Source organism: Chanodichthys erythropterus, chromosome 18, assembly GCF_024489055.1.
Source record: "Chanodichthys erythropterus isolate Z2021 chromosome 18, ASM2448905v1, whole genome shotgun sequence".
NCBI lineage: Eukaryota > Metazoa > Chordata > Actinopteri > Cypriniformes > Xenocyprididae > Chanodichthys > Chanodichthys erythropterus.
In genome coordinates, this window is record NC_090238.1 from 20642710 (window position 1) to 20668632 (window position 25923).

The following is a 25923-nucleotide window of genomic DNA, read 5'->3' on the forward strand; positions in this document are numbered from 1 at the left end:
GAGAATACTTTTTGTTGCGCCAAAAAACAAACTAATGACTTTATTCAACAATATCTAGTGATGGGCGATTTCAAAACACTGCTTCATGAAGCTTCGAAGCTTTTGTTTCGGATTAGTGGTTCGAGGCATGTATCAAACTGCCAAAGTCACGCCCCCCAGTGGTGAACCATTGAAATTTCGAAACACTTAAGACGTAACACAAGGCTTGTTCGACTTGCAGCGCCGCTACGGTGTTCATATTAGGACTTCCTCACGCCTCAGTCATACAACGAAAAGGCGTCATGCCTCAGACTAAAAGGCTTCAGTCATCGGACAAAACGGCATCGCGCCTCAGACTGAAAGGCTTCAGGTCTCAGGAAAAACAACGTCAGGTGTCAGGTCTCATACAATTAGGCATCGAACTAAACAGCCTCAGACCAAAAGGCTTCAGACGAAACGGCCTCAGACTAAAAGGCATCAAACTCAAAGGCATCAGACGAAACGGACTTAGAAAGAAGCGAATTGCCCCGCCTCAATGTGATGTCACGTGCACGCAGTTTTCAGTTAAATATTACACTGAGTTGTATAAAACATATCCCACTGAGATTATTTTGTAAATTTGTATTATTCACTAGTTTTATTTGCATGTAGGCTATAAAAAGTTAGCAAAACAACACATTGCAACTAGCTTGCATTGCGAACACATATGACAATTAACCATGGTTAAAAGTGTGTTAACTATGATTTTTTTTTTTTTTGGATTGATAGGCTATTTGTATAACAATAATTGTACTACAAATACCTTAAACTATAGTATAACAAAACCATGGTTAATTTGTGGTTACCATGGTTAACTACAATAACCATTTTGTTTTATTTCATTTTTATAAGACAGGTAAAAAAAATATATTTTGAGCTATTTGAATGCGTAGTTATAAGTTAAGCTGCTTTGTGTACGTAGATTACCAAGGAAACGGCTTTATTTCTGCTGTTCCAGCGGCACCTACTGTCAGAGAATCGATTAGGCAAGGCGATTTTATTTATTTAGCACATTTCATACACAATGGTAATTCAAAGTGCTTTACATAAAAAGGAAACAAATACATAAAAATAAAAATGGAATGCATAAAAGATTACAATAAAAACAGAATACCACTATCTTTGGAAGAGTCACATTTTCATTCAGCCCGTTGCTGTTTTTCTGCAGACCAATGTGAAAATCGGCATGTTCTTTTCTGTTCTTTTCTTTTCTTATTCACATGAATACCATCAACAGATAGATTCTACATAATTAACATGCACACATACACACCTTAAATTAATTTGGGAATAGTAACAGTAAAGAAAAAGACAACTGAAGGACGACATATGATGGGATAAAAGCCAACAGAAAGTTAGGCTATACAAAAAAAAAAAAAAAAAAAAAAAATGATGCCTTTTGGTCTGAAGCCTTTTGGTCTGAGGCTGTTTAGTTCGATGCCTAATTGTACGAGACCTGACACCTGACGTCGTTTTTCCTGAGACCTGAAGCCTTTAAGTCTGAGGCGCGATGCCGTTTTGTCCGATGATTGAAGCCTTTTAGTCTGAGGCATGACGCCTTTTCGTTGTATGACTGAGGTGTGAGGAAGTCCTAATATGAACACCGTACGCCGCACAGACCGATCGGCGGCTGACTTGAAGCAGCGCATGCCGGTAAGAAATTTTGTCTGACTTGAGACAGCGCCGATGCCATGTGACTGTGACGTATGGCTTCACCATGAGAGCGATTCGAGATCAGCCGCCTGAGTCAGCCAGATAAGCTCTGATGACGATACAGCTGTTTTACAATTGGCCGGATTCACCGCATGACAACGATCATCAGCTCTTTTCATGTAGTCGCGATGTTGTATTGTCATGTTTATTAAAATAAAACTGATAAAAACGTAGACCCCACTACATTGGTATTTAAATAATATATGGTTATGTTGTATTTATTCTTGTAAAAACAGACGCTATAGTACATAAAGTATTGAATGAAAATGTCTCTGAAACATCTGTGTATAGTCAAATATTGCATTCATATCACTTCAGCTGTGATAAAGTATGCAAACGCAGTGTGAGCGTCACGAGAAGCAGAAAGTGTCCAACTTCACGTCTCCGTTTTCAGCTCCTCCCTGTCTGTACACGGCTACTCGCTCCAATCGGTTGCGTCCAGCCGCAGCTGATGTCAAACACACCTGAAGCCTCCTTTACTGAAAGCATGTGACTTTGGCAGTTTGAGACATGCTCCAAACTAGGGCTGGGCGATATATCGCATGCGATTGTCACGCGAATTTCGTCAGTAAAGCGCGGTTCCCTGATTACCGCTAAATCGCCATCACCTGCTTTCAAATGAAGCGGCATTTAATAGACAGAGCCGTAGTTCACTGATAAGACACGCAATATCGCGTTCATATCACAGATGAATCGCCTTCGGTAATGAACGCGATATTGCGTGGCTTGTCAGTGAACTACGGCTGTGTCTATTAAATGCCGCTTCATTTGAAAGCAGGTGATGGCGAATTAGCGGTAATCAGGGAACCGATTTTACTGACGAAATGCGCGTGACAATCGCATGCGATATATCGCCCAGCCCTACTCCAAACCAATGATTCGAAACAAAATATTTGTAAAGCTTCGAAGCTTCATGAAGCAGTGTTTTGAAATCGCCCATCACTAGATATTGTTGAATAAAGTTATTTTTTTTATTTTTCTCGTCATTCATAACATTAAGGTTGAACCAGTGTAGTCACATGAACTCTTACAATATGTCTTTAGTAGCTTTCTGGGCATCTGAAAGTGTTAATTGTCTTGCGGTCAACGGAGGCCTCACTGAGCCATCGGTTTTTATCAAAAATATCTTAATTTGTGTTCCGAAGATGAACGAAGGTCTTACGAGTGAAGGTCTTACGGGTAAATATCTGTATGGGCTGATTTAAAAAAACACTGCTTCATTGCTTTACGAATCGAATCAAGTCACGTGATTTCAGCAGTTAGCCGTTTGATAGGAGATCCGAATCACTAATTTAAAACAAAAGATTCATAAACCTCAGAAGCTTCATGAAGCAGTTTTTTTTTAATCGGTCCATATAGATATTGTTGAAAAGTCATTATTTTGGGTTTTTTTTGGCACACAAAAAGTATTCTTATCGCTTTATAATATTAAGATAGAAGCACTAAAATGTTTTAAGTACCTTTATGGACCTTGAGAGTTTGAATGGCTTTGCTCTCAATAGAGGCCTCACTGAGCCATCGGACAACAATATCTTAATTTGTGTTCTGAAGATGAACAAAGGTCTTACGGGTGTGGAACGACATGAGGGTGAGTAATAAATTACATTATTTTCATTTTTGGGTGAACTAACCCTTTAAGGGTATAGGGGACGATTTTGGACGCAGGGCATGAGTTCAGTTTATTTGCAAAAACAGATAACTCCATTTTTATGAATTCTCACAAATCATGTTTTTTTTATTGTGCATTTCAAGTAATAACAATCAAACTGCAGTTGGGCTGTTTTGATTAAGAAATGATAACTCTAAAAAATACAGGTAAATTAAAAAAATAAAATTCATTGAAAGTATGTTTTATATATATATTAAAAGTTTGTTTTTTAGCAAAAGCAGATAACTCCAACAGTCGTTTTTTTGGCAAAAGCAGATAACTCCACATTTCATGTTTCATAGTTAAACAAAACCCAAGTAATTGCATTTAAAACACTCTCAAACACACATGTGCACACAAACGCACACACACACCCACCCACCCACGCGCGCACACACACACACACACACACACACACACACACAAACAAACAGATCGGCACACACACACACACACACACACACGCTCTCTCTCTCTCTCAAACACACACACACACACACAGATCGGCACACAAGTACACACACACGCACTCATCCACACACGCACGTGCGCGCGCACACACACACACACACACAAGCAAAAGGACAACCAATTTTTCAGCATGTAAGTCGTGTATGGTGTACAAGGACTTACAGGAGTCGAAATCATAAATCCTCGATCACTTTTAGTGAGCTTTGATAAAACTTTCCTCAGCTAACGCGTCTTTTTGAAGTGACTAGAAGCCTTGTCACCTGACCTGAATACTGCGCGCTGATTCGCTAAAACGGACTTTTCGGTTTCTGTCTGTACACAAACAAGGGCGCTTGTCGGCTTCTGCTGTAAAACGTGAACTTGCGATGCCTGAAAGTGGGCAAAACCGGCTCTTCTGACAAAATGGATTTAGGGTACAGAACGTGCTATATATGGAGAATAATGCACAGCACTTAGTTCATTTTTTTAAAAAATGGCGTTTATCGGTTTTTGCAAATGAACTCTTCAGTTGTTTCCCTCAAAGCTCTTCATATCTCCATAACTACCTCGTCTGAGGGCGCACAGAATTTCTTTTTTCTTCTCCAGTCATTTTTGAATGAATTTAAATAACATTTGTAACTTCACACTCATGTTGTTCCAACCTGTGTGAGTTTTGGAGTTTTGGAAAATATCTACAAGAAGATATTTTGGTAGACAACAATGTTGGTAACCAGACAGTTGATCTCAGCCATTGACTTTCATAGTAATTTTATGGAAGTCAACGACTATCAATAACTGTTCTTTTGTGTTTAACAGAAGAAAGAAACTAATACAGGTTTGGAATAACTTAAGGGTGAGTAAGTGATGATAAAATTAAAATTTTTGGGGGAACTATCCCTAAGTGAGCTCATTGAGAAATGGTCACTTTTGTGTTATTTTCAGTTATTCAATCACACATTTTAAATGCTTACACTTGTGTTATCCATCTTTGAGTGCAAATCTTTTTCTTTTTCTTTCTTTTTCTTTTTTAGTCTTAGCACTTGATAATACAATTTTACAGTACTCAGTAAAGTACACTAAACTGAACCCGAGAGAAGGAACGAGGACAAAAATGTCAACAACAATCAAACCATCCACTACCCCCTCTCACACTTACCAGATAAATGTTTTTCAAAAGCAAATGAGTGATCATCTTGCCCCCTAGGGTAATATGCATGAGCAAATCGCTGTTCTCCTGTAATCTCCTGTCTCATCCCGTCAATTAAGCTTGGGCTTGAACAACAGGAACTCAAAACAAACGGTGTTGGTAGACTCCTAAAAGCAGGCTACATATTCTTTTTACATTTAGACATTTCTCTTTAGGGTGTTCAAACATTTCAGTAACCAAAAAAGTTAGTTTACAATTCATTCAGGGCGTATTTTCACTTGGCTCTAAAGCACACTTTCGCTGATGAACAACAGCACTCATCATGGCCAAAAAAGAAACACCGATAGGTACGTTATCGTATAGGTTTGTTTGTATATTTATTTATTTGGAAACTAAATGTACTAGTGAAAATTTGACCAAAAGAGCGTTTGGTTTGCTCGGGACGAACTTAAACAGACTGCGTCAAGAGAACTTGCTATTGAAATTCCATTAAAACAGTCGACCCCCTTAAAGTCATTGTATAATAATATCCACACATGGTGGGGTGAGAGGGAAAACATGGCAAATATCCGACCCAGGACTGCAAGAAGCAGCCCCCTCTACTTCCACCTCGCGTTGGTTGGCTGTAGTTTCCGCCCTACTGATCTGTCCAAGCGCGCACACCGTGCAGTGATGCAGAGCCATGTGCGCCAATATGTACCACACTTTGGAGGAGAGCAGTGCTTGTGTTTGTTCCTCGTCTGCTCTAGATTCTGTACACTGGGAAATGTGTTTCAGAGTAAGTTTGTTTCTCTTTGACCACTTAAAACGCTCAGTCATGTATCTTGTTGTTTGTATGTTGTTCAGAAAAACTCCCCAGGTGATTGTGCACAACTCTTCTCATCTGCTAATTTATAATTATTTATTATTGTACCTAGATTTTTACATGTTCACTCTTCTGACCCTTTTCTGGGTACAACTTAAATGGCTAAATCTTTTGTTTTACTTACAGGATAGTGCATAGTGCCTTTAGTTATTGATTATTGTATCTATAGCTAATATATTATGGAGAGAGAGAGAGAGAGAGAGAGTGTGTGCGTTGTCAACATTATCTCAGTTCAAAACAGCTGCTTAATATTTTTTTGGAAACCCTAATACAGTTTGTTTGATGAATAGAAAGTTCAAAAGAAAATTGTGTTAATTAGAAAACTTTTGTCTTCACTGTCACTTTTGGTCAATTTAATGCTGAATAAAATGATTAATTAAAAAGAAAGAAAAGAAAAACATCTGACCCCAAAATTTTGAATGTTATTGTGACTTTTTGTTATGTAGAAGATGTTTCTTCAGTGAGGCAAGACTGTTAAGTCATCACATCAGGTCTGACTGTGGTCTGGTTTACCAGACGAAGATTGAGGTAAGTGACGTCCAGGACAATATCTAACTCTGGTAATGGTTATTGTCAGGAGTTGGTTGGATGAATGAAGCTTTGTTCCATGTCTAATAATTTTTGCAATAAGGTTACTACTTTTGCCCCATGAAGTAGATTTTGGCCCTCTTTCTTGGCATTGATAAAGACACACTGTGTTCCTCGCCTCCATTTGAATCAGACTAGTGTGTAGTAACTTGGTCACTGTGTGTATCATGGAAACCTCTCAGAGAGTATATGTAGCAGGACAGTCTTAGCCTGGGACAGTTTTGCTCTAATTTCTTTGTAAGATTTTTGCAAGGTCTCTCACTCACTAACCAGTCAGTCATAGAGGGATAAATCCTGAGTTTTGTGTTCACACATTCACAAGGAGTAAATGATGACAAGAATGTTAATTTTCTGTCTAAACTATCCTTTTTATCTCAGACATAACTGATACATTTTAGTATTTAGTCCAAAACACCACAATGTCATTTGAAGCAGTTTCACTTTTATTGCAACAATAGAGTTGTTTTTTGTTGTTGATTTTTTTTTTTTACATCCAGACTTATTTAGATTGCACATACAGTTTGAGAAGGTGGCTAACATTGAAAAATGTTCTGTTTCTGCTGCAGATTTTGCTTGATGGCATTTAAAAGCTCCTTATAGTTGTAGAGAAGGACCAGAAGTAATGAGAGAAAAACAGCAAGTAAATATGTCCCAAACAGAGCCGGAGAGAGCAAAACCAGCTGAAACTGGACAGAAAAGGAAACAAGAGGCTGAAAGGAGTGAGAGAGTGAGGGAGAGGATGAAGAGAGGAAGCATCTTATCCAACAGAAGTCTAGAGATGAGTGAAAAAAATCCACATTCAGCGGCCACTCCGGATGGCGGATGGGGCTGGATGATCGTGGCTGGATGTTTTCTCACCACCGTTTGCACACGTGCAGTCACTAGGTCAGTTCATGACTCCCACAAGTCACGTTTTTTTTATATGCACTTATTACCTTACCTGGAGTCAGGTTGATACCCTTACATCACCTCTGTTTTGTCAGTTTAAAGACGCCATATGGTAAGTCTTGATTTTGTTTTTGCCGTCTACTTGAATAGGTTTTCATGCATGAATGTTCAAAAACACATTATTCTTCACATATTTTACATTGTTGCAGCACCTCTCTTCCCAGTCTGTCTGTAGCGCTCTGTTTAGTTTGTCTCATTGAATCTCGTCTATCCAAAATGTACATTGTGCTTTGATTGGTCGGCTGGACCAGTGTGTTGTGATTGGTCAAATGCTTCCAACGCGTTTCAGAATCACACCCTTTACCATAACAGCGAGTTTCAACACACTACTAACCCAACTCTACCACTCCAGTCCTCGCCCTTCGGCGGGAATTATTGAAATGAGGAATATTGTGATATGTACGCTCCTGGAAGAAAACTCAAGACTACAATCGAGGTGTTTCAGGGAGTTCAGAAACAGTGCTTACTGATACAGAGAATAACTCCCTCTGTAGTTGACCTTGTGCTTTGGAACTTTGCAGATTTTTTTCATTCTCAAACACGGCAACAATACACTAAAGAAAGTTAAAAATGTAAAAAAAAGCATAATATGTCCTCTTTAATGTGAGACTAAATTAAACTAAAGGCTGCTGAAATGGCCTCTAAACTCAACCAAGTTGAATTCTGATGGTCTTTTGTGTTTTTGAAAGATTAGCCACTAGCCAAGACGGAATTACTCATGTCTTCTATTATTAAATCATTAAATAAGCTAGATAACAACCTAGGGAAAATATCCAGTTTGGGATGTTGATAGAAAATGTTGTACATAAAAGGACTAAATTAAATGCTGCAGTAAGCACCAGATGACCTTTAGCATATTGCTTTCTCAAATCTGCCCATTTTCATGCTGGTTGCAGGTGTGTTTCCATCTTTTTTGTGGAATTCCAGTCATACTTTTCCAGAGATTATTCTGCAACTGCATGGATACACTCTCTGCTGGACTGCACTACAATGTTGTGTGGTAAGACCCATTTAAGACTCGAATAAAAAATCCCCCAGTGTTCACCCTATAGCGAAACTCAGTGACTTATAGGTGGCAGTTCAATTATTATTGATTTTAGGAGAACTTTGTTTTCAAAAAAAAAGTCTATGTTGACAGGTTTACAGTGCATAGTCCACCCTAAACCAGATTTATCTGGCTGCCAGAATGTTCACAGAAACACATTTTCATATTTATGTGGGGGTCTTGGGTATTTCTATATCTTTTGGAATCTATTTTTCCACTGATTCTTTACTTAGTTTAAGCAGTTAGATTAGATTAGTTTAGTTAGATTTAAGTAGATAGATTGATTGTGATGCATACATAAACAATATTGGACCCACTTTATATTAAGTGGCCTTAACTACTATGTACTTACGTTTAAATTAATCATTTGATACAATGCACTTATTGTGTACATACATGTTTCTACATTGTACTTATATTTTAAAAACACCTGCATGTAATTACATCTGTAACAAATTTCTGTAATTACATTTATAATTACACTGTTGACCCATCCCTTAACCCTTACCGCTACCCTTAATCCTACCCACGCCACCAAAGCTTTCCCTAACCTTACCCGTATCCCACCTCAATAGCAGCACAAGTGTTTTGTTGTACTTTGTACTTAAGTGTACATTGTACTTATTTTTTGATGTAAGTACATAGTAGTTAAGGCCACTTAATATAAAGTGGGACCACAATATTTATTAATCATAAAGATAAAGACACACATAAATGCACACAAACGGTAGAGTTTCATTAAAAAAAAAGTCACATATGTAAGAGTTAATGCTAACTGTAAAAGTGATCTTACAGAGCTATTTATTATTTTCACCCAGCACAATTTTTTTCTGGTGTAATTTAATATATTAGGTTGATTCAGTGATACATAATGAGTTAAATAATGTTTGTGCGTGATTTATCTGTACCATATCAGTTGGTGGGCTGATACTATTTTCTTATTTATTGGTATAGGTTGATAATGTAAATTTCTCAGTCAATATTTAATTATTAATGCTCATTTCCCCTAGTTTTACTATTAGATTACTGTAATCTAACTCATTTAAAGTGAATCTTAAATAATTTAATAACACTGCATTTTCTGCTTAGAAACGATATGTATTGTGAAAAGTGCTATACAAATAAATGTTAATTGAATTGTTGAATGTAAACAAATTACATTTTATTTTTCATAAATTCAATTGAACCTTTTAAAAATATACATGTTAGTATTTAGTGTTTTGTTTATTTGTGTATTTGTTTATTTATACATACATCGGTTATCAGGAATAACATGAAAATAATATGCATTTCCACTATCATGCAATCCACCTCATTCTTTTTCTCTTTCTTTCTCTCATTATAGCACCACTGGGTAGTTACATAGGGAACCGCCTCTCTTCTCGCATTGCTGTGATTATTGGTGGACTTCTTTCCTCTGCTGGTCTGCTGCTCAGCTCACTGGCCACCAGCGTAGAGTTCCTGTATCTTACACTTGGTGTTCTTACAGGTTTGATACAGATGCACATACAGCAGCATACACAACATTCTTAATATTTTAAACTCAAACAGAGACTTCTATTTCAACTGCACTGATAATCATCATTTTCCAGTTTTCCAGTTCTCAACATCGTCGAAAAGCCAAGCCAACATTGTTTATCGCTTTATTATGAGTTCTTTTTTTGCCAGCAGACTCTCCTCTGTTCAGCGTTATTTTAAAATGGGTGATTCCCCAGAGGTTTGAGATGTAACATGCTCCATGTCAACCTTTCTTGCTCGTTGTGACAACTATCCTATGCCGCTCCCACTTCATACACACATCAAAGTAGCCGGAGCAACTTTTCTCTATTTACGGATATGATGAGACACACACGGGCGAGTGACGCAATTTGCTGTGAAAACCATCCTTTCAGGTCTAAAATATAAACACTTATAATAGGCTTATATTCAACTTTGAATCAGGATAAGACAAAAAGACATTTTTTTGGAATAAGGATTGATGTATTGAATCATTATTTAAATTTTGTTCATTTTGAACAAAAAAAGTTAACTAGCCATTCATATCCGTAGTCTTGAATACTAACCTTCCTGATTTTCTGCACAGGTGTGGGATTTGCTCTTAGTTACACTCCTGCAATCGCCATGGTGGGTTCTTACTTCAGCGAGAGAAAAGCGTTGGCTTACGGGATCGCCATGTCAGGCAGCGGCATTGGAACCTTCATACTAGCACCGGCTGTGCAACTCCTCATTGAGTTCTTCTCCTGGAGGGGTGCGCTGCTCATTCTGGGGGGTTTGGTGTCCCACCTGTGTGTCTGTGGAGCCCTTATGAGGCCTTTGGAAGGCCAAAGAGGGAGGCAGAAGGAGATGGACTTGGAGAGTGACAAAAGGGTTGATTTGCTGAATGTGAAAATTGCTGATGCCGTCCTCAGTGTTGAATTGAGTGCACAGGAATGGAGATCAGTGGAGGTAAAACATATGGATACAGATAAAATGATTAAAGAGAGAGGGGGAAAAGAACAAGCTGAGAATATGCAGAGGGATGGAAAAGAACAGATGGAGGCAGATAAGTCAGGGCCCTCTGATGCAAAGCATACACACTCCGCTGAGGAACTAAACTATAGACGGGATCTCTCTGAAGAATCCGAGACTTTGAGCAAAAACACAGATGAATGGAACATCACAGTCCCAGCTTTAGTACATTCAGATGGTGGCCGTTTGCCCACCAATCAAGAGAATACAGCTATCCCAGAATCAAAATCTGAAGCAATCGCTAACCACACCACTCTGGCGCAATCAAAGGTTGTAAACACAAACATACTGAAAGAGTCCAAGGAAAATGTATGGTCTATCGTAAGGAAACCCATATTGAGAGAATATTCCTTCCTGTTGATACCAGACTTCCTGTTGCTGTTGGTGTCCTACCTGTTCCTTGCATATGGTTGCAGTGTACCATTTGTGTATCTTGTGCCCTATTCACTGAGTGCAGGCGTCAGCCCTCAACAGGCAGCATTACTCATGTCCATACTTGGAGTGTCTGGGATTGTCGGAACTATCACTTTTGGATGGATTGCTGATAGAAAGTAAGTAAGAGTTTGTTGTGAATGTTTTTTCTTTTCTCACAAATTTAAATATTACAGAAATTTAAGAGCTACATCTATGCTAGATTTCAGTTCACTTCACAGAACTTGTGGAGGTAGACGTTGACTTAAATTTGTGGTACTGTAATCTGTCCTTAAAATCACATTCATGTCTACTAATGTACAGGGTTGGGGGTAACGCATTGCAAGTAACTTAAACACAAGTTACGTAATCAGATTACTTTCCCCAAGTAACTAGTAATGCATTACTTTTTAATTTATACATTAGCCAATACATTCACAGACATGCTGATGTGAGCATATATAGACTCATATAGCCAGACCTACAGACTGACGGCAGAATGCCTGGACTCTATTGCAACTTTCATTGGCCAAGGACCGCCCAAGATGACGTTTGACTGGCATGTAACGCAACCAATCACAGTTTGTTTTGTTCCGCGTCATGTTTAGGGGCGTGAAAATGTAAAGTCGATGGCCCAACAATAAAAAGACTGATGTGCATCTAATAAATTATTAATACAAGAATGTTGTGCAAGTTTACTGCAATAATGGAGCCGCGAACTTCACATACTTTTGAAAATCCAGCGTTTAATCGATCCTGATAAGCGCTCCTTGTCACAGTTGTAAACACGGCGGCGTTCTTCTTCCAAGAAGTGGTTTGGCGTCACAGCATTTGTTTCCAGGCGGACCATTAAAGAACGTGACACACACATCTCCCAGACATCCTGTAGAATTCAACCAACCAGATGACGACTTCGAAAATCCTGAAGTGTTTTACAGTTAAGTGTGCCATATGCATCAGACGTTCAGTCAACAGTGACGTGACTTTCTGATGGGCGTGACATCTGAGGCTGACACTACTGCACATACAGTGGGTACGGAAGGTATTCAGACCCCCTTAAATTTATCACTCTTTGTTATATTGCAGCCATTTGCTAAAATCATTTAAGTTCATTTTTTTCCTCATTAATGTACACACAGCACCCCATATTGACAGAAAAACACAATTGTTGACATTTTTGCAGATTTATTAAAAAAGAAAAACTGAAATATCACATGGTCCTAAGTATTCAGACCCCCTGCTGTGACACTCATGTATTTAACTCAGGTGCTGTCCATTTCTTCTGATCATCCTTGAGATGGTTCTCCACCTTCATATGAGTCCAGCTGTGTTTGATTATACTGATTGGACTTGATTAGGAAAGCCACACACCTGTCTGTATAAGACCTTACAGCTCACAGTGCATGTCAGAGCAAATGAGAATCATGAAGAGCTCAGACACAGAATTGTGGCAAGAAAAAACGGTTTTTCTGTCAATATGGGGTGCTGTGTGTACATTAGAGGAAAAAAATGAACTTAAATGATTTTAGCAAATGGCTGCAATATAACAAAGCGTGAAAAATTTAAGGGGGTCTGAATATTTTCCGTACCCATTGTATAACATGCATGAATAACCCCCATAGCAGATCTAGACAGGTGGAGCTGGGGAAGGTGGAGGGTTTCTGAAAGCATGCTACAGCAAATGATACAGCAAATGCTAGCAGATTGAATCACGGACCTGTCACGCTGCACCATCTAGAGTTTCATGACAGAACTTTGTATTTCTAGACTAAATGTGAACATTCGTTTACTCATCTTACTTGCACAAAAACAGATTCAGTATTCCTTAAAATTAATAAAAACAGTGAAATGTTCAAATATGTTAAATAACACAAATATTCTTTATGTATTTAATCTCACTTTATCAGTTTTGCTGCTGACCTTGGAAATCCAGTTCAACTATACAAATAAGCAAAAATGACTTTAGTCAAACATCACATTTGTGTTTTAGTTTTTTATTGCTGAAGTAAAACTTTATCTTCTCCCCTCCAGCAACCTGTCTCTATATATGAGATCACAGCAACAGCAAACAACAGCAATCCATTGATCCAATCAATTCCTGATGGACAAAATCAAGTCCCTACACTTTTTTTTTCTCGTACTAGAAGTCATTTCACTCAGATATATGAAACAATAGGGAAGAAAAGATAATTGCAACTTTCTTTTCATGCCGACTTTAATGTTAAATTGACTGAAAAAGAACAAAAGCACTGAAATGTCATTAAAAGCTGGTACCATACAAACGCCTATTTTCTAAAAATGTATTTATTATTGTTAAAACTATCTTCTTTTTTTATTAATTCCTTGAACATACTAAAAAACGGTTAATGGAACCATCTAACTCTGCGGTTTGATCTGTATGTGTGTGTGTGTGTGTTTATGTTCAGGTGTTTAAGGCCATATAGGGTGGTGAGTTACATGCTGGCTGTGGGGTCAGAAGGGCTGAGTTGTCTCTTTCTGCCTCTGCTGAATGGTTTTTCCCTACTCGTCCCCTTTTCTCTCATCTACGGCTACTTTGATGGAGCTTACGTGGCACTTATTCCTGTGGTGACCTCTGACACTGTCAGCTCTACCCACCTGACCTCAGCTCTGGGAGTTGTTTACTTCCTCCACGCCATCCCCTACCTCATCAGCCCACCTATCGGAGGTCAGAGAAAATGTACACACTCTCTCTTACACGCTTACAAACACACAGATTCTCATTTTCCAATACATTCCAAGAGTCAATCACACACAAGTTACTGCAGTTACTGTTTACACATACAGTATTTAACCAAATCAGAGAGTTTTATGAAATCCCTCTCTCTCAGGTTGGCTAGTGGATCAGACAGGCTCCTACACAGCTACATTCTTCCTCAGTGGAGTCTCTCTGATCTGCAGTGCTGTGATTCTGGCCGCTGTGAGAGTGATCATCCGCTGCACTAGAGGGAGCTCTTGCATAAACTGACTCACAACCAGGTACAGGAGATTTCTAAAGCAGTAGAAAAGTACAGCAATATTGCTGTCAAGAAACATGAAAGTGCCCCCTCCGGAGTTAAACAGGGTTTTATGAGAGTTTTTATGTTCCTGATTCAAAGCTCTCATCAGTGAGATGGACTGCCATAAACACAAGCTCAAATACAGGATTTTACTTATAATTTCATGTTTTAAAGGTGAAATTTTGTGCTTGAGACTGATAGTTACTTCTATAAAATGTTCCAAATATTTGAATGAGTTTGCTACAAAAGAAACTGATTCCGTATTTGACAATTCGTTATTTGTCTCTTAAGCAGATTGAATCTGATTGGCTGGTCAGATAAACAGATGTCCTTTGCCCAGTAGTTACATGTATACTGCTCCATTCACAGCTCAATGTATTTATAATGTACACTACCATTCAAAAGTTGTAAGATTGTAAGATTTTACCCCTGGTTTCACAGGCAAGGCTTAAGCTAGTCCCAGACTAAAATGCATGTTTGAGCTGTTTTAACTGAAAGCAACTTGTACTGACATATCTTAAAATATGTCAGTGCCATTGTTTTGTCTCAAGATTACCACCAGTAATGTTTTTTTTTCTAGGGTTTATAAAAACTACTTAAATATCCTAATTGAACTAAGGCCTTATCCTGGCTTAGTCTTAGCCCTGTCTGTGAAAGCGGGCCTAAGTGTTTTAGAAAGAAGTCTCTTATGCTCACCAAAGATGCATATTGAGTCACAAATATAGTAAAAGAGCAGTATTGTGAAATAAATGTTATAAACAGATGTGCTGTTTATTATTTTTTGTGGAAACTATGGGGATGTTTTGAACTCTGAAGAATGTTTGAATTTTTTAATTATGGCAAATGTGTTAAATGGAGCTTTTCTAATTCTGCATCAATCCGCAGAGCTTTCGTTGGATTTAGGAGTGAATATTCTGTGTGAGCTGCTCCCCATTCAGATAATGCTTTGGTGAATAGACTTTATGGACTGTCATGAAAAATATGGCTAAATCATTGCCAAGGAAACAACAACAATATTAGATAGTATATGTAAGCAGTTTGATAGCCTGTATTTCAAATAAAGGTCATGAACAATTCTGTGCCTTTGATGGGAATTATGGGTTTTTGACAAGGGGAACAAATTACAGTTTTAATTTCTTGTTTTACATTTTTTTAAATTACATTAAATGCCTTGTGATTCTCAACAACACGCATTTATTTGTATGTGACCTTGTGTTTGTTCGTTACAGTAGATTATATTCAATTTGTCAGAATGTATCTTCATTCTTTCCACCAGCAAGCTACAAAGTTCCCTTGAGAAAATGTAAAAACAGAAAATCATGTTTGAAATGCACTCAACTTGTGAGAAAAGGGCGTTCATTTTTATGTTACTGCACACTGAAAACAAAGTTACAAAATCAACAGTTCAAGCAGGTCAGGTCTGAGCAGGTCAAGTAAATCTAATCAACAAACTGAAAAAAATAATCAAACGAATGGGTGTTTTATAATTAAATGTTTATTATTGTATTTGAAACAGAAACATGTACTGTAAGCCACACCTCTATATATCCACATTTCAGAAATTAAAGTCTCAAAGGAAAGCAGTTGTGAACGTGTTTTCTTTGAACAATAGTTATAATCAGACACAATAAGCACATGATCCAGCTCGAAGAAGTGTTATACAGTACACTACAGTGTAGTTTTACCTCAATGGAAACAATGAACAGAATGAATAGTATAACAAAATATAACTGTATATACAATATCTTTATGCATTAAAGGGATAGTTCACCCAAAAATGAAAATTTGATGTTTATCTGCTTACCCCCAGTGCATCCAAGATGTAGGTGACTTTTTTTCTTCAGTCGAACGCAAATTATGATTTTTAACTGCAACCGCTGCCGTCTGTCAGTCAAATAATAGCAGTAGATGGGAACTTCAACTATAACAGTAAATAAAACTTGCTTAGACAAATCAAAATTAAACCCTGCGGCTCGTGACGACACATTAATGTCCTAAGACACGAAACGATCGGTTTGTGCGAGAAACCGAACATTATTTATATAATTTTTACCTCTAATACACCACTATGTCCAACTTCGTTCAGCTTCCTGTTAGTGAGGTCAAAAAACGCGTTGTGATGACGGAAGTGATGTCTCGCCCATATACTTCAATGAGCGCGAGACATCACTTCCGTTGTCAGAGCGCGATCAGACCTCACTAGCCGGAAGCTGAATGAAGTTGGACATAGTGGTGTATTAGAGGTCAAAAATTATATAAATACTTTTCGGTTTTCTCGCACAAACCGATCGTTTCGTGTCTTAGGACATCAATGTGCCGTCACGAGCCGCAGGGTTTAATTTGGATTTGTCTATGGAAGTTTTTTCGACTCTTATTGTTCAAGTTCCCATCTACTGCTATTATTTGACTGACAGACGGCAGCGGTTGCAGTTAAAAATCATAATTTGCGTTCGACTGAAGAAAAAAAGTCCTCTACATCTTGGATGCCCTGGGGGTAAGCAGATAAACATCAAATTTTCATTTTTGGGTGAACTATCCCTTTAAGTGAAATTCAAAGAGAACACCCTCCACTAATGATTGTTGTATGATTTTGGGACATTGTTTATTAGTCGACTCCCCATAATACTTTTATTGCACATTATAATCAGAAGTCTTAATTCCCTCCAGAAAATGCTGATCTGCCCTACAGTGAGGGTCTCTGCCCCTCATAATACTTTTATCGACTTATACTCTTTGTGATCTGTCTTTTTTGGGATTTCTTTCATGTAAATGATTAGGGTAATGTTTGACAACCTCCTCAAACAGCTCAATGGATTTCATAGCCAAAGTCTTCCTTTCCTCACTGTTAGATGGTAAATATGCAAATCACCAATCAAATTACAGTAGGTCAAGCCCACACAATATTACCAATATCACATGCTTTAAATGTTACTTGTTGTAAACAAAACTGCAAATTCAAATGATTTGTACATTCACTCCCTCTATATGCCAAAAAATATGTCTGAGGTGCAGGCCGAAAACAATGAGGAGGTAAAAATGATTAGAAAGAACCAATGAAACCAAAAACTTGGAGGGTTTGCCTGGTATTTTTCTGTACTATGATGTCACACCCTCTAATGGTGTGTGAGCTAATAAGTTGTTCCTTTGGAGGGAAACTTTACGATCCTTTGTCCTATAGCAGGTTTTTGCATATGTAATTTAATTGGGTATTTAAAAGAAGTACCTTCAAGATTCTTATAATACTAATACGTTGCATAGGTATCAACGTAATATACATGATCATGTAGTTCATTAAAAAAATGTGTTGATAATATATCACGAATGATATATATGCAATATTGATTAATCAAGTAATACTAACACATGCATTCAAGGATTAATACATAGGCAAAACACTATAAAGAAATGATAACAGTGAAATCGAATACATGTTGATACATTTCTAAAGTGGCTATGTGTGTGTGTGTGTGTGTGTGTGTGTGTGTGTGTGTGTGTGTGTGTGTGTGTGTGTATATGTGTGTGTGCGCGCGTGTGTGTGTGTGCGTGTGTGTATTAGAGTATAGTAAGCGGATAACCTCAGCTTTCGGTTCCAAAAATGTGCTCTGGAGCAGGTTATGTTCCAGGGTTAGTTTGCTCAAGAGGTATTCAGATGCATGTTATATAATTAATCATGTTAATGTACATGTAATTAATCATGTAATTACAGCTATATATAACAATAGTGATTTTATTAAGGTAATGTTTAAATGTTTGTTTAATTCTAATATATGTATTTAATTTATTATCATCCACACATGGATCTGCTTTATTCCCCCTTTTTATAACAAGAAGTTTTCTATGCTTTAATTTCTATAATAAAATACATATGAGATATCTTATTAAATACTTAGCAAACAAACAATATAATTCTTATTTTCAGTTAACTGATTACTTATTAAAAGATAAAAAAATATGGTACAACAACCAAATAGGTGGCGATGTGCACCAAGTTGGTTATGTAAATCGGCATTAAACAAAAGTAGTAGTAGAATGCTGTGGTTTTTATAGCGTCTGTTTCCATGGTAAATCATTTATTTGTTGCTCTGTTGAGAATGTCTTGCGTGTTAACCGGGAACATACTCTGGGTTGGCTGAACTCACTCCCAGACGCATTTTTGGAAAAAGCATACCTCGAGTGAGCAAAGTTTGGGTTAATCAAATGAGAGTTCAGGGTATATGTGACAGCAAGTTAACCTTGATTTCTGGAATACCCCCCTGTAACCAGAGACCTGGTGTTGGCTGCATTAGGGATGTTAGTTGCAGTTTTGGGGGATGGTTCACACACCTTTGTTGGGAGAGTTTGCTGGATTATTCGTTAAATATAATGAATAATCTGTGTGTGTCTGATTGTTCCAGATGCTACAAGAGAAAGAGAATTTTCCCACCTCCAATAAAATTTTTAGAATTGTGTCAAATGGAAGGATTTTGTTTGTTTGTGTTTTGATGAAGTATGACATTTTAATCATAAATATTATTTCTCTCCAGAATATGCAGAATTTCCTCACAGTAACGGCTTCTCCCTTTTCTCACAATTTTTTGAAGAATCTTCATGCTCTTCTGTTTGTCAACTGAATCACTTGGGATTTTTGCTACTTTCATGTGATATTGGATTGATTCGTCATACTGTCTGCAGTTCAGTAGATGAAAGGCATAATTGTAGTAAATATGCTGTTGCCTTTCAGGAGAAAGATCCTTTATCTCTGACAGGAGCTGCTGATAAATCTCATCTGATCTATTCATGTTGTTTACATATCTGTACATTGATGCAAGGGCTATCTTTACTTTGTATGAGTAAGGGTTATGTTTAGCAGCCTCCTCATAGAGCTTAATGGCTTTCCTAGCAAAAATCTCCTTTTCCTCACTGCCTTCCATTTTGTAAACCTTCCATTTGTAGCATTCTGCCAAAACTTTTGATGCTAAAACTGAAGAGGGGAACTTTTCTTGAACTCTCTCTGCTATTTGAAGAGCTTTATCAAAAGAAATCTCTTTTCTATAATACCTGAGAATAATGTGCAAACCCTCCAGGTTTTCAGTTTCAAGAGTTCTTTCTAGTAAATCTTGCATCTCCCTTTCAATGTTTTCTGATGACACGTTTTCCTGATCAGATAGTTTTAGTAAGTAACGAGCATGAAGGAGCAAACTATTTGGGTCTTTCTCATGTGCGATTTTCAGTTGCTCTACAATCTGTTCTGGAGTGAATTTAAAATCTACACAATGTTTGCTCATCACCGCGGCAAGTCCTTTGTGCCATTCCTTCCTATCTGGTTGTGCTTTTAAAGCCATTTTAAAGTAATCAATCGCCTGGAACTTCTTTGACAAGTCAAACTTCATCAGCGTCCAGCCCTTTTCTCCACTGACTTCAGGGTGTAAAGTGCATCCAGGTGGAGCAGGATGCATTCCCTGAAGCCTTCCCACCTCTTCTAGATATTCTTTGCTCTTCTCCATCTCTCCCAAATGGAAGTAGACCCAAGCCAGGTTAGCTTTGTTGACCTGCAGCCGGACTTCAGGCTCTTCTGTTCCCTGCTCCTGGATCACACTTTCTGCTTTGTCCAGGTTCATCAGCGCCTCTGTGCTGGAGCCAAGAGCCTGATGGATGTAGCCCAGCAGGTTGTAATAGTGAACCGGCCAAGTGCACGTTTCCTGGTCCACATCCTCCATTTTCCTCTTCATCTTTAGAAGCTCATTTCGATGTTGCCCCAGATCCCATGTGAAGTGGCACTCCAGCCTCTCAAGGTTGCTTTTCAGTGGGGAACTGGAGTTACAGAGAAAGAGAAATTAACCTTACAAAGTCATTTACTGCAGACACATTTAGATCCAAGGATATGGAGCTGTTTGACAGTAAATCCTCAATGGACTACTTGTCTTGCACTGAGCCTTGTGACGCACATCCGGTTTGATATATTATGGCTCAGTTGTTTCCGGTTAAAACTATTTTCAATGAGCTGTTAAACGCCTATTAAAAAGAGAGTTATCGGGGTGATTTTTAAATTCCAGACATATTCAGAGACGTCTGATGATTACCGTGTACAGACCTTTCCAAACACAACGGAACTTTAAGTTTTAATCCAACATAAGCCGTGATTGTTTCACCTCAGGGTGTCAGCGGCTCTACTAGTGATCGCGACGCTGCAGTGTGAGACGCGATGAATCAGAATGAACATAATTAAATTATCATTTAATTTTAGTCACTATTCTGTGCCATTTTTTTCACTGTCAATCATTTGTATGTAATTCACACATTTATGCCAAAAATCATATGATTTTGAATGTCATTGCATTATTCTTGTAGATTAATTAAATATTTAACATCGTTAAGGCAGTTTTCATATTCATTCACCTATTTCAAACAATGAAATAAAATAGCACCAACACAAGCCTGCTGATACGACAATTAGGCCTAAACTTACTACACTCTGACTATAAAACCACGGTTCGCCTTCATAAGTAGGCTATTTGATTAATTATGCTTAGGTTATACTGCTGTTTAATCGTCAGCTTTGTTTGTTTGTGCATATCTTGTATGCTCTTCTGCACGTTTAAATTCATTTAAATGTAAATTCAACAGGTATGAAATATAATGACTAAGAGAAAAACACTGCTAATGAGAAAACAAGCACTTGACTGCGGCAAGTTAGTATAGGGAATTTTATTTATGTATTATTCAGATTGCGCATTTGGAAGCGATTGTGCAAGTAGTCCATTAAAGGTAGAAGAAAAAAGAGGCAAGTCATAGCAAGGAACCTTAAAATTAAAAGTATTACAGTGAAAAATTACAGCATTAAAATTAATGAAACATAAGAAACAGGATGCAATTTATATTTTTATGAAACTTTTTATGGTATTTGATTCTTAAATAAACGTCATAAATTTGAAATATCCGCATCGTAAATCACAATGTTTTTCCATAAATTAATTTTAAACACTTAGCCTACTTCATCATGATGGGCAGCAGTGGTCTGGTTTTGTATGGGCAGCAGTGGTCTGGTTTTGTAGATGTTTTCTCTCCAGCAGTGGCGATCTGCACTTTGTATGAGCTCACGGGTATTTATAATGGAGAAAACAACAAGGTCAGTCAACACGGGCTCCTCCTCGTATAAGTTTCTGTTCTTCACAAGGTTTCGTTTCGTGCAAATGAAAACGCACACAGCCGCTAGCCATGTAATGACGCTCGGCTCATTGTTGCCATGTCTGGGATTGGGATATTTTTACACTTGTGCTGTGATTACACTACTTTTGGGATAGTTTTGTTGCGCAGCCCTGGCAACCCTCCACTCCAAAACCCCACCGCTTTCTTGCACTTCGAAGTGCGTAGCCCCTGAATTGGGACACAGCTGGGGCACGTTCAAGCTCAAACCGTTGCGCCACGTTTTGCTAAGTTTTCCGGGTTGAACGACATGTTTCCTGGAAACGGTGTGCAACGGGTTTGAGATTAGTGATGTCCGGTTCGCGAACGAATCGTTCTTTTTAACCGGTTCTTTTCAGTGAACCGGTTGAACCAGTTCACCAAATAGGTCTGAATCGTTCCAAACAGTTCGCATCTTCAGTAAGCAAACATGAATCCACAAATTACTAAAGTTACTCACTTTTTGACGTGCCTGACACTACCTCTCGAAATAAACCAACATCCCGGAGTTATTCAGTTACAATGCAGTGATTTAACCTGCTGTAAAGAGAGAACTGATGATGATGGGCACGAGCTGCAGAGCAGCTGATATGAGTGCGCATGCGCGGTGCACACGAACGAACATACACGGCCTGTCACGGTTCTCGTTCTCGAGTCAAGAACCGGTTGCAGCGGTTTTCGGATCATCAGTACACAACCGAGAACCGCTACTTTCGGACATGTCCGATTTGAGAACAGGTGAGCTGATGATATTGCGCATGCGTTTAACTTTTCAAGTGAACGAAAAGCGCGTTAGTCAAGTTTTGTTGAACATCGGACAGTGTGATAATATAAAACATACTGAAAATATGTTTATGACTTAATTCAAAATACAAAAAGTTTATTGTGCTTTTCCAAATACACCATAGCAGATTAATAGCATAAAATACTGTACATATTACTGTACATAATAAACTACATGCCAATATGAACATAAACTTTGGACACAGATCAAACTAATGTTCAGAAATAGTTCTACAAATTCATTTTTCTATATTAATATTATTTAAAAAGCAATATAGTAAAAGTTGTGCAGTTGTGCTTTCAAGTTTTTTTTTTTTTAAAGATTGAAAACAATTAGATTTATCAAACCAAACATTTATTTGTTTCATAAATAATCCAGTGACAGCTTTAATTTCTAAACAAGGTGATATAAAGATAAAAAATGACGTAATCCAACTACAGCGAGAGCAAACTGGCGACTCCTTTTGAATCGCTCTTGCGGTTCTCGAATCTCAATCTCGGTCTCGAGTAGAATCGGTTGCAACGGTTTTCGGATCATCAGTACACAACCGAAGAACCGCTTCTTTCGGACGTGTCCGATTTGAGAACCGATGAGCTGATGATACTGCGCATGCGTGATTCAGCGTGTGATCTGAAGCTACCGAACAGTAACATCACAGCACCGGTTAACTAGGACAACTGATGCTATGAGAGGACTCGAATGAGGGGCCAATCTGGCGAAACGTAAGTTTATTTAATCATAATGTAAGAGGATCATGGTTTCTGCGCTGATGAAGACTACTTTATTCACTTTATAACTGTAAAACTTTGTTTGCACATCACTGCCTGTATATGTGTTTGGATGCTTTAGATGCAAAACTAAATTGTAAGAAACGCTTCAGATTAATGTTTTAGTTGACTGATGTTATGATTACTGACTTTATATATTTGAATCACTTGTTTTTTCAACCCGGCCCGCGATAGACGACGTCATCACGTAGGAGCGTAAAAGAACCGGTGAACCGGTTTTTTCAACCGGTTTATTGAATCGAACTGTCCGAAAGCACCGGTTCGCGGAAAAGCACCGAACTTCCCATCACTATTTGAGATACGTTTTCTCTTGTTTGGTGGGTGTGTCAGAAATGTCAGCTCAATCAGTGGCAAGATGTATATAAACCGCGCGGTAGGCTATTAAAGGGACAGCTCGCACAATGGGTATTAATAAAAATACTATACTTATATATTTTGCTATTTTATTGTGATGTGACACTTTAATAAACTTTTCTATAATCAGAGGAGAATAGTTGGTAAATAAATATTACAATATCATACATATAGCACAACAACAGTGATCAGCTATTGATAAGCCTAATACAAACAATAAAACATATAGATCAACACAGGACAATTGGATTATAAACAATGCATTATCCTTCACCTGAAATGTTTGTCTTTTCATCATGAAGTGCAAGTCAAATGTTGTATAGCCTAACAATAATAGAAGTTTCCACAAATCCCTTCACTCGATTGGGATGTTCTCTTTTATTCTGGACGGCAAGGGCAGTGACTGTAACATCGAGCGTATTTTGTAGTATTAAACCATGGACTGTAAAAAATTATGGACGTAGCGTCCGTGACGTCACCCATAGAGTCTGAAAAGCAGTTTTGAAGCGAAAATGAGGCCGCGGCCATCTTAGCTGCGCGTCACCGCACGTCACTCCCGGATAACTGAAAATGGGCAAAGAGGCGGGAAGGTGGTTTGAGCTGATGTGATTGGTTGCTGAAACCACGCCCACCTAGCTCGACGTGACCACGTTAGCAAGCAAAGGAGCTATCTGTCTAGGTACTATCTAAATTATTGATAAAGATAAGTTTTAACATCAGAAAGTTCTAAAGGTTTACTGTCAATTTACTGTGTTTTTTTAAGATATAGATGCTCCAACACCAGTAGTGTTGGGTGTGCAAATAACAACATGGAACATCAAATGGGACTTCATACCTTTATAATAGAGATCGCAAAATGAATCCAATCTGTGGCACTTGGGTAAAATATAAATGTCCATTGCAAAAAAAAAAAAAAAAAAACATTTCACATTTCTTCTGAATGATCTTCTCTCTGTCATCGTTCTTCAAGAAAGGATGCAATCTGAACAGCCTTTATGTTGTAAAACTGTATACGATCGTATCTAACAAACAAATGAGCCTATGTCCAAAGTAGATTTTTTTCAAAATAGTGCAGCAGTTTTAGTTATAATATCCAAGCATTGCTGTCAGAGTTGTATATCCTCCTGGTATTGTCATTGTTGTAAATCTCACAACCAAAACTTTCAGCCAATGCCACTGTGGCGACCAGGGCGGGCAAGAGCCGTGAGGGAACGGCGCGAGGCCGGTGACGCAGGTGATAACAAGCATCACCTGGGAGGCGCACCGGCCTTGAATCTCTCACGGAGGAGCTCCGGGAGCATAAAAGGAGGAGCGACGACCGTGGAGGACGAGAGAGGACCAGGCCTGGACTTTATTTTATGTTTTATTATGTTTGTGTGGCCGGCAGACGTCCGCGAGGGTCTGCCGGCATTACTTTCGTTTTGTTCTATGTTTATTTTGAATTAAAAGTTACGTTGAATGTTCGCCGGTTCCCGCCTCCTTCTTCCCACATTTACGAACTGTGTTACATTGGTGCCGAAACCCGGGAGGAAGGAGGGACATGCTGTCGGAGAGCCCTCGCTGCTGAGGGGGATCGCGGTGCTGCGGAGTTCGGGCAGCGCGGAAGTGAAGACCGCGAGAGGCTGCCCGAGGCGGTGGTGCTGGAGCCTTGTGAAAGGTGGGACGGAGACCCGGATGCCGTGCTCCTGGGACGAGGTGGGGTGGCTGCCGTCCTGGACCTGGAGGGAGCGGAGGAGTCGCCGCCGTCTGCCGTGGGCTGGAGCCTGCTGCTGTCCGCCATGAAGGGGAGGAGCAGGGGACGGGGGACTCGCTGCCGGCTGCCCTCAGTCGGAGGAGCCATCGCCGGCCGCCACGAGGCGGTCGAGGATCGGGCTGTCCACCGAGCGTCCAGTGCCACCGCATGGCACCGTGAGAAAGAGCCTCTTGGCAGGCTGAGGACCGAGCGGCAGTGTGTCGGGGAACCGGACCAAGAATTTTTTTTTTCTCTTTTTCCTCTCTCCCCTCTCTCGTCCTGTCGCTCCCCTTGCTTCCGTCTCCTTTCTCTCGTCTCGTCTGTCCTTACCCCCAGGTGCTGCGGCCGCCGAGACAGGCCCCGGGGGGGAGTAGAGCGCAGTCTCGGAGGTACCCCCCGGCCTGCGAGGGGCGATGGGGGTATGTGGCGACCAGGGCGGGCGAGAGCCGTGAGGGAACGGCGCGAGGCCGGTGACGCAAGTGATAACAAGCATCACCTGGGAGGCGCACCGGCCTTGAATCTCTCACGGAGGAGCTCCGGGAGCATAAAAGGAGGAGCGATGACCTTGGAGGACGAGAGAGGACCAGGCCTGGACTTTATTTTATGTTTTATTATGTTTGTGTGGCCGGCAGACGTCCGCGAGGGTCTGCCGGCATTACTTTCGTTTTGTTCTATGTTTATTTTGAATTAAAAGTTACGTTGAATGTTCGCCGGTTCCCGCCTCCTTCTTCCCACATTTACGAACT

The 25923-nt window shown here is 39.1% G+C and overlaps 2 protein-coding genes across 2 annotated transcripts; one reads left to right on the top strand and one right to left on the bottom strand.

Annotated features, from left to right (window-relative positions):
* The first annotated feature begins 5648 nt into the window (after positions 1–5648).
* slc16a12a (solute carrier family 16 member 12a) lies at positions 5649–14817 on the top strand. The gene is made up of 8 exons (XM_067368023.1): positions 5649–5754; positions 6288–6369; positions 6996–7314; positions 8274–8377; positions 9768–9911; positions 10506–11481; positions 13768–14027; positions 14191–14817. The coding sequence occupies exons 3-8, from the start codon at positions 7052–7054 to the stop codon at positions 14325–14327; spliced, it is 1884 nt and encodes a 627-aa protein (XP_067224124.1). The 5' UTR covers positions 5649–5754; positions 6288–6369; positions 6996–7051; the 3' UTR covers positions 14328–14817.
* Positions 14818–16783: 1966 nt separating this feature from the next.
* LOC137006341 (interferon-induced protein with tetratricopeptide repeats 1-like) lies at positions 16784–21820 on the bottom strand. Its single transcript, XM_067367000.1, has 2 exons — positions 21329–21820; positions 16784–20148 (listed from the first exon to the last, which is right to left on the bottom strand). The coding sequence occupies exons 1-2, from the start codon at positions 21334–21336 to the stop codon at positions 18855–18857; spliced, it is 1302 nt and encodes a 433-aa protein (XP_067223101.1). The 5' UTR covers positions 21337–21820; the 3' UTR covers positions 16784–18854.
* Positions 21821–25923: the final 4103 nt, after the last annotated feature.

Coding starts and splice junctions, on each gene's coding strand:
- slc16a12a (XM_067368023.1), top strand. CDS start 7,052: ATGAGAGAAAAACAGCAAGTAAATATGTCCCAAACAGAGCCGGAGAGA. Junction 8,378..9,767: donor CTGCACTACAATGTTGTGTG/GTAAGACCCATT, acceptor CTCTCATTATAG/CACCACTGGGTAGTTACATA. Junction 11,482..13,767: donor GGATGGATTGCTGATAGAAA/GTAAGTAAGAGT, acceptor GTTTATGTTCAG/GTGTTTAAGGCCATATAGGG.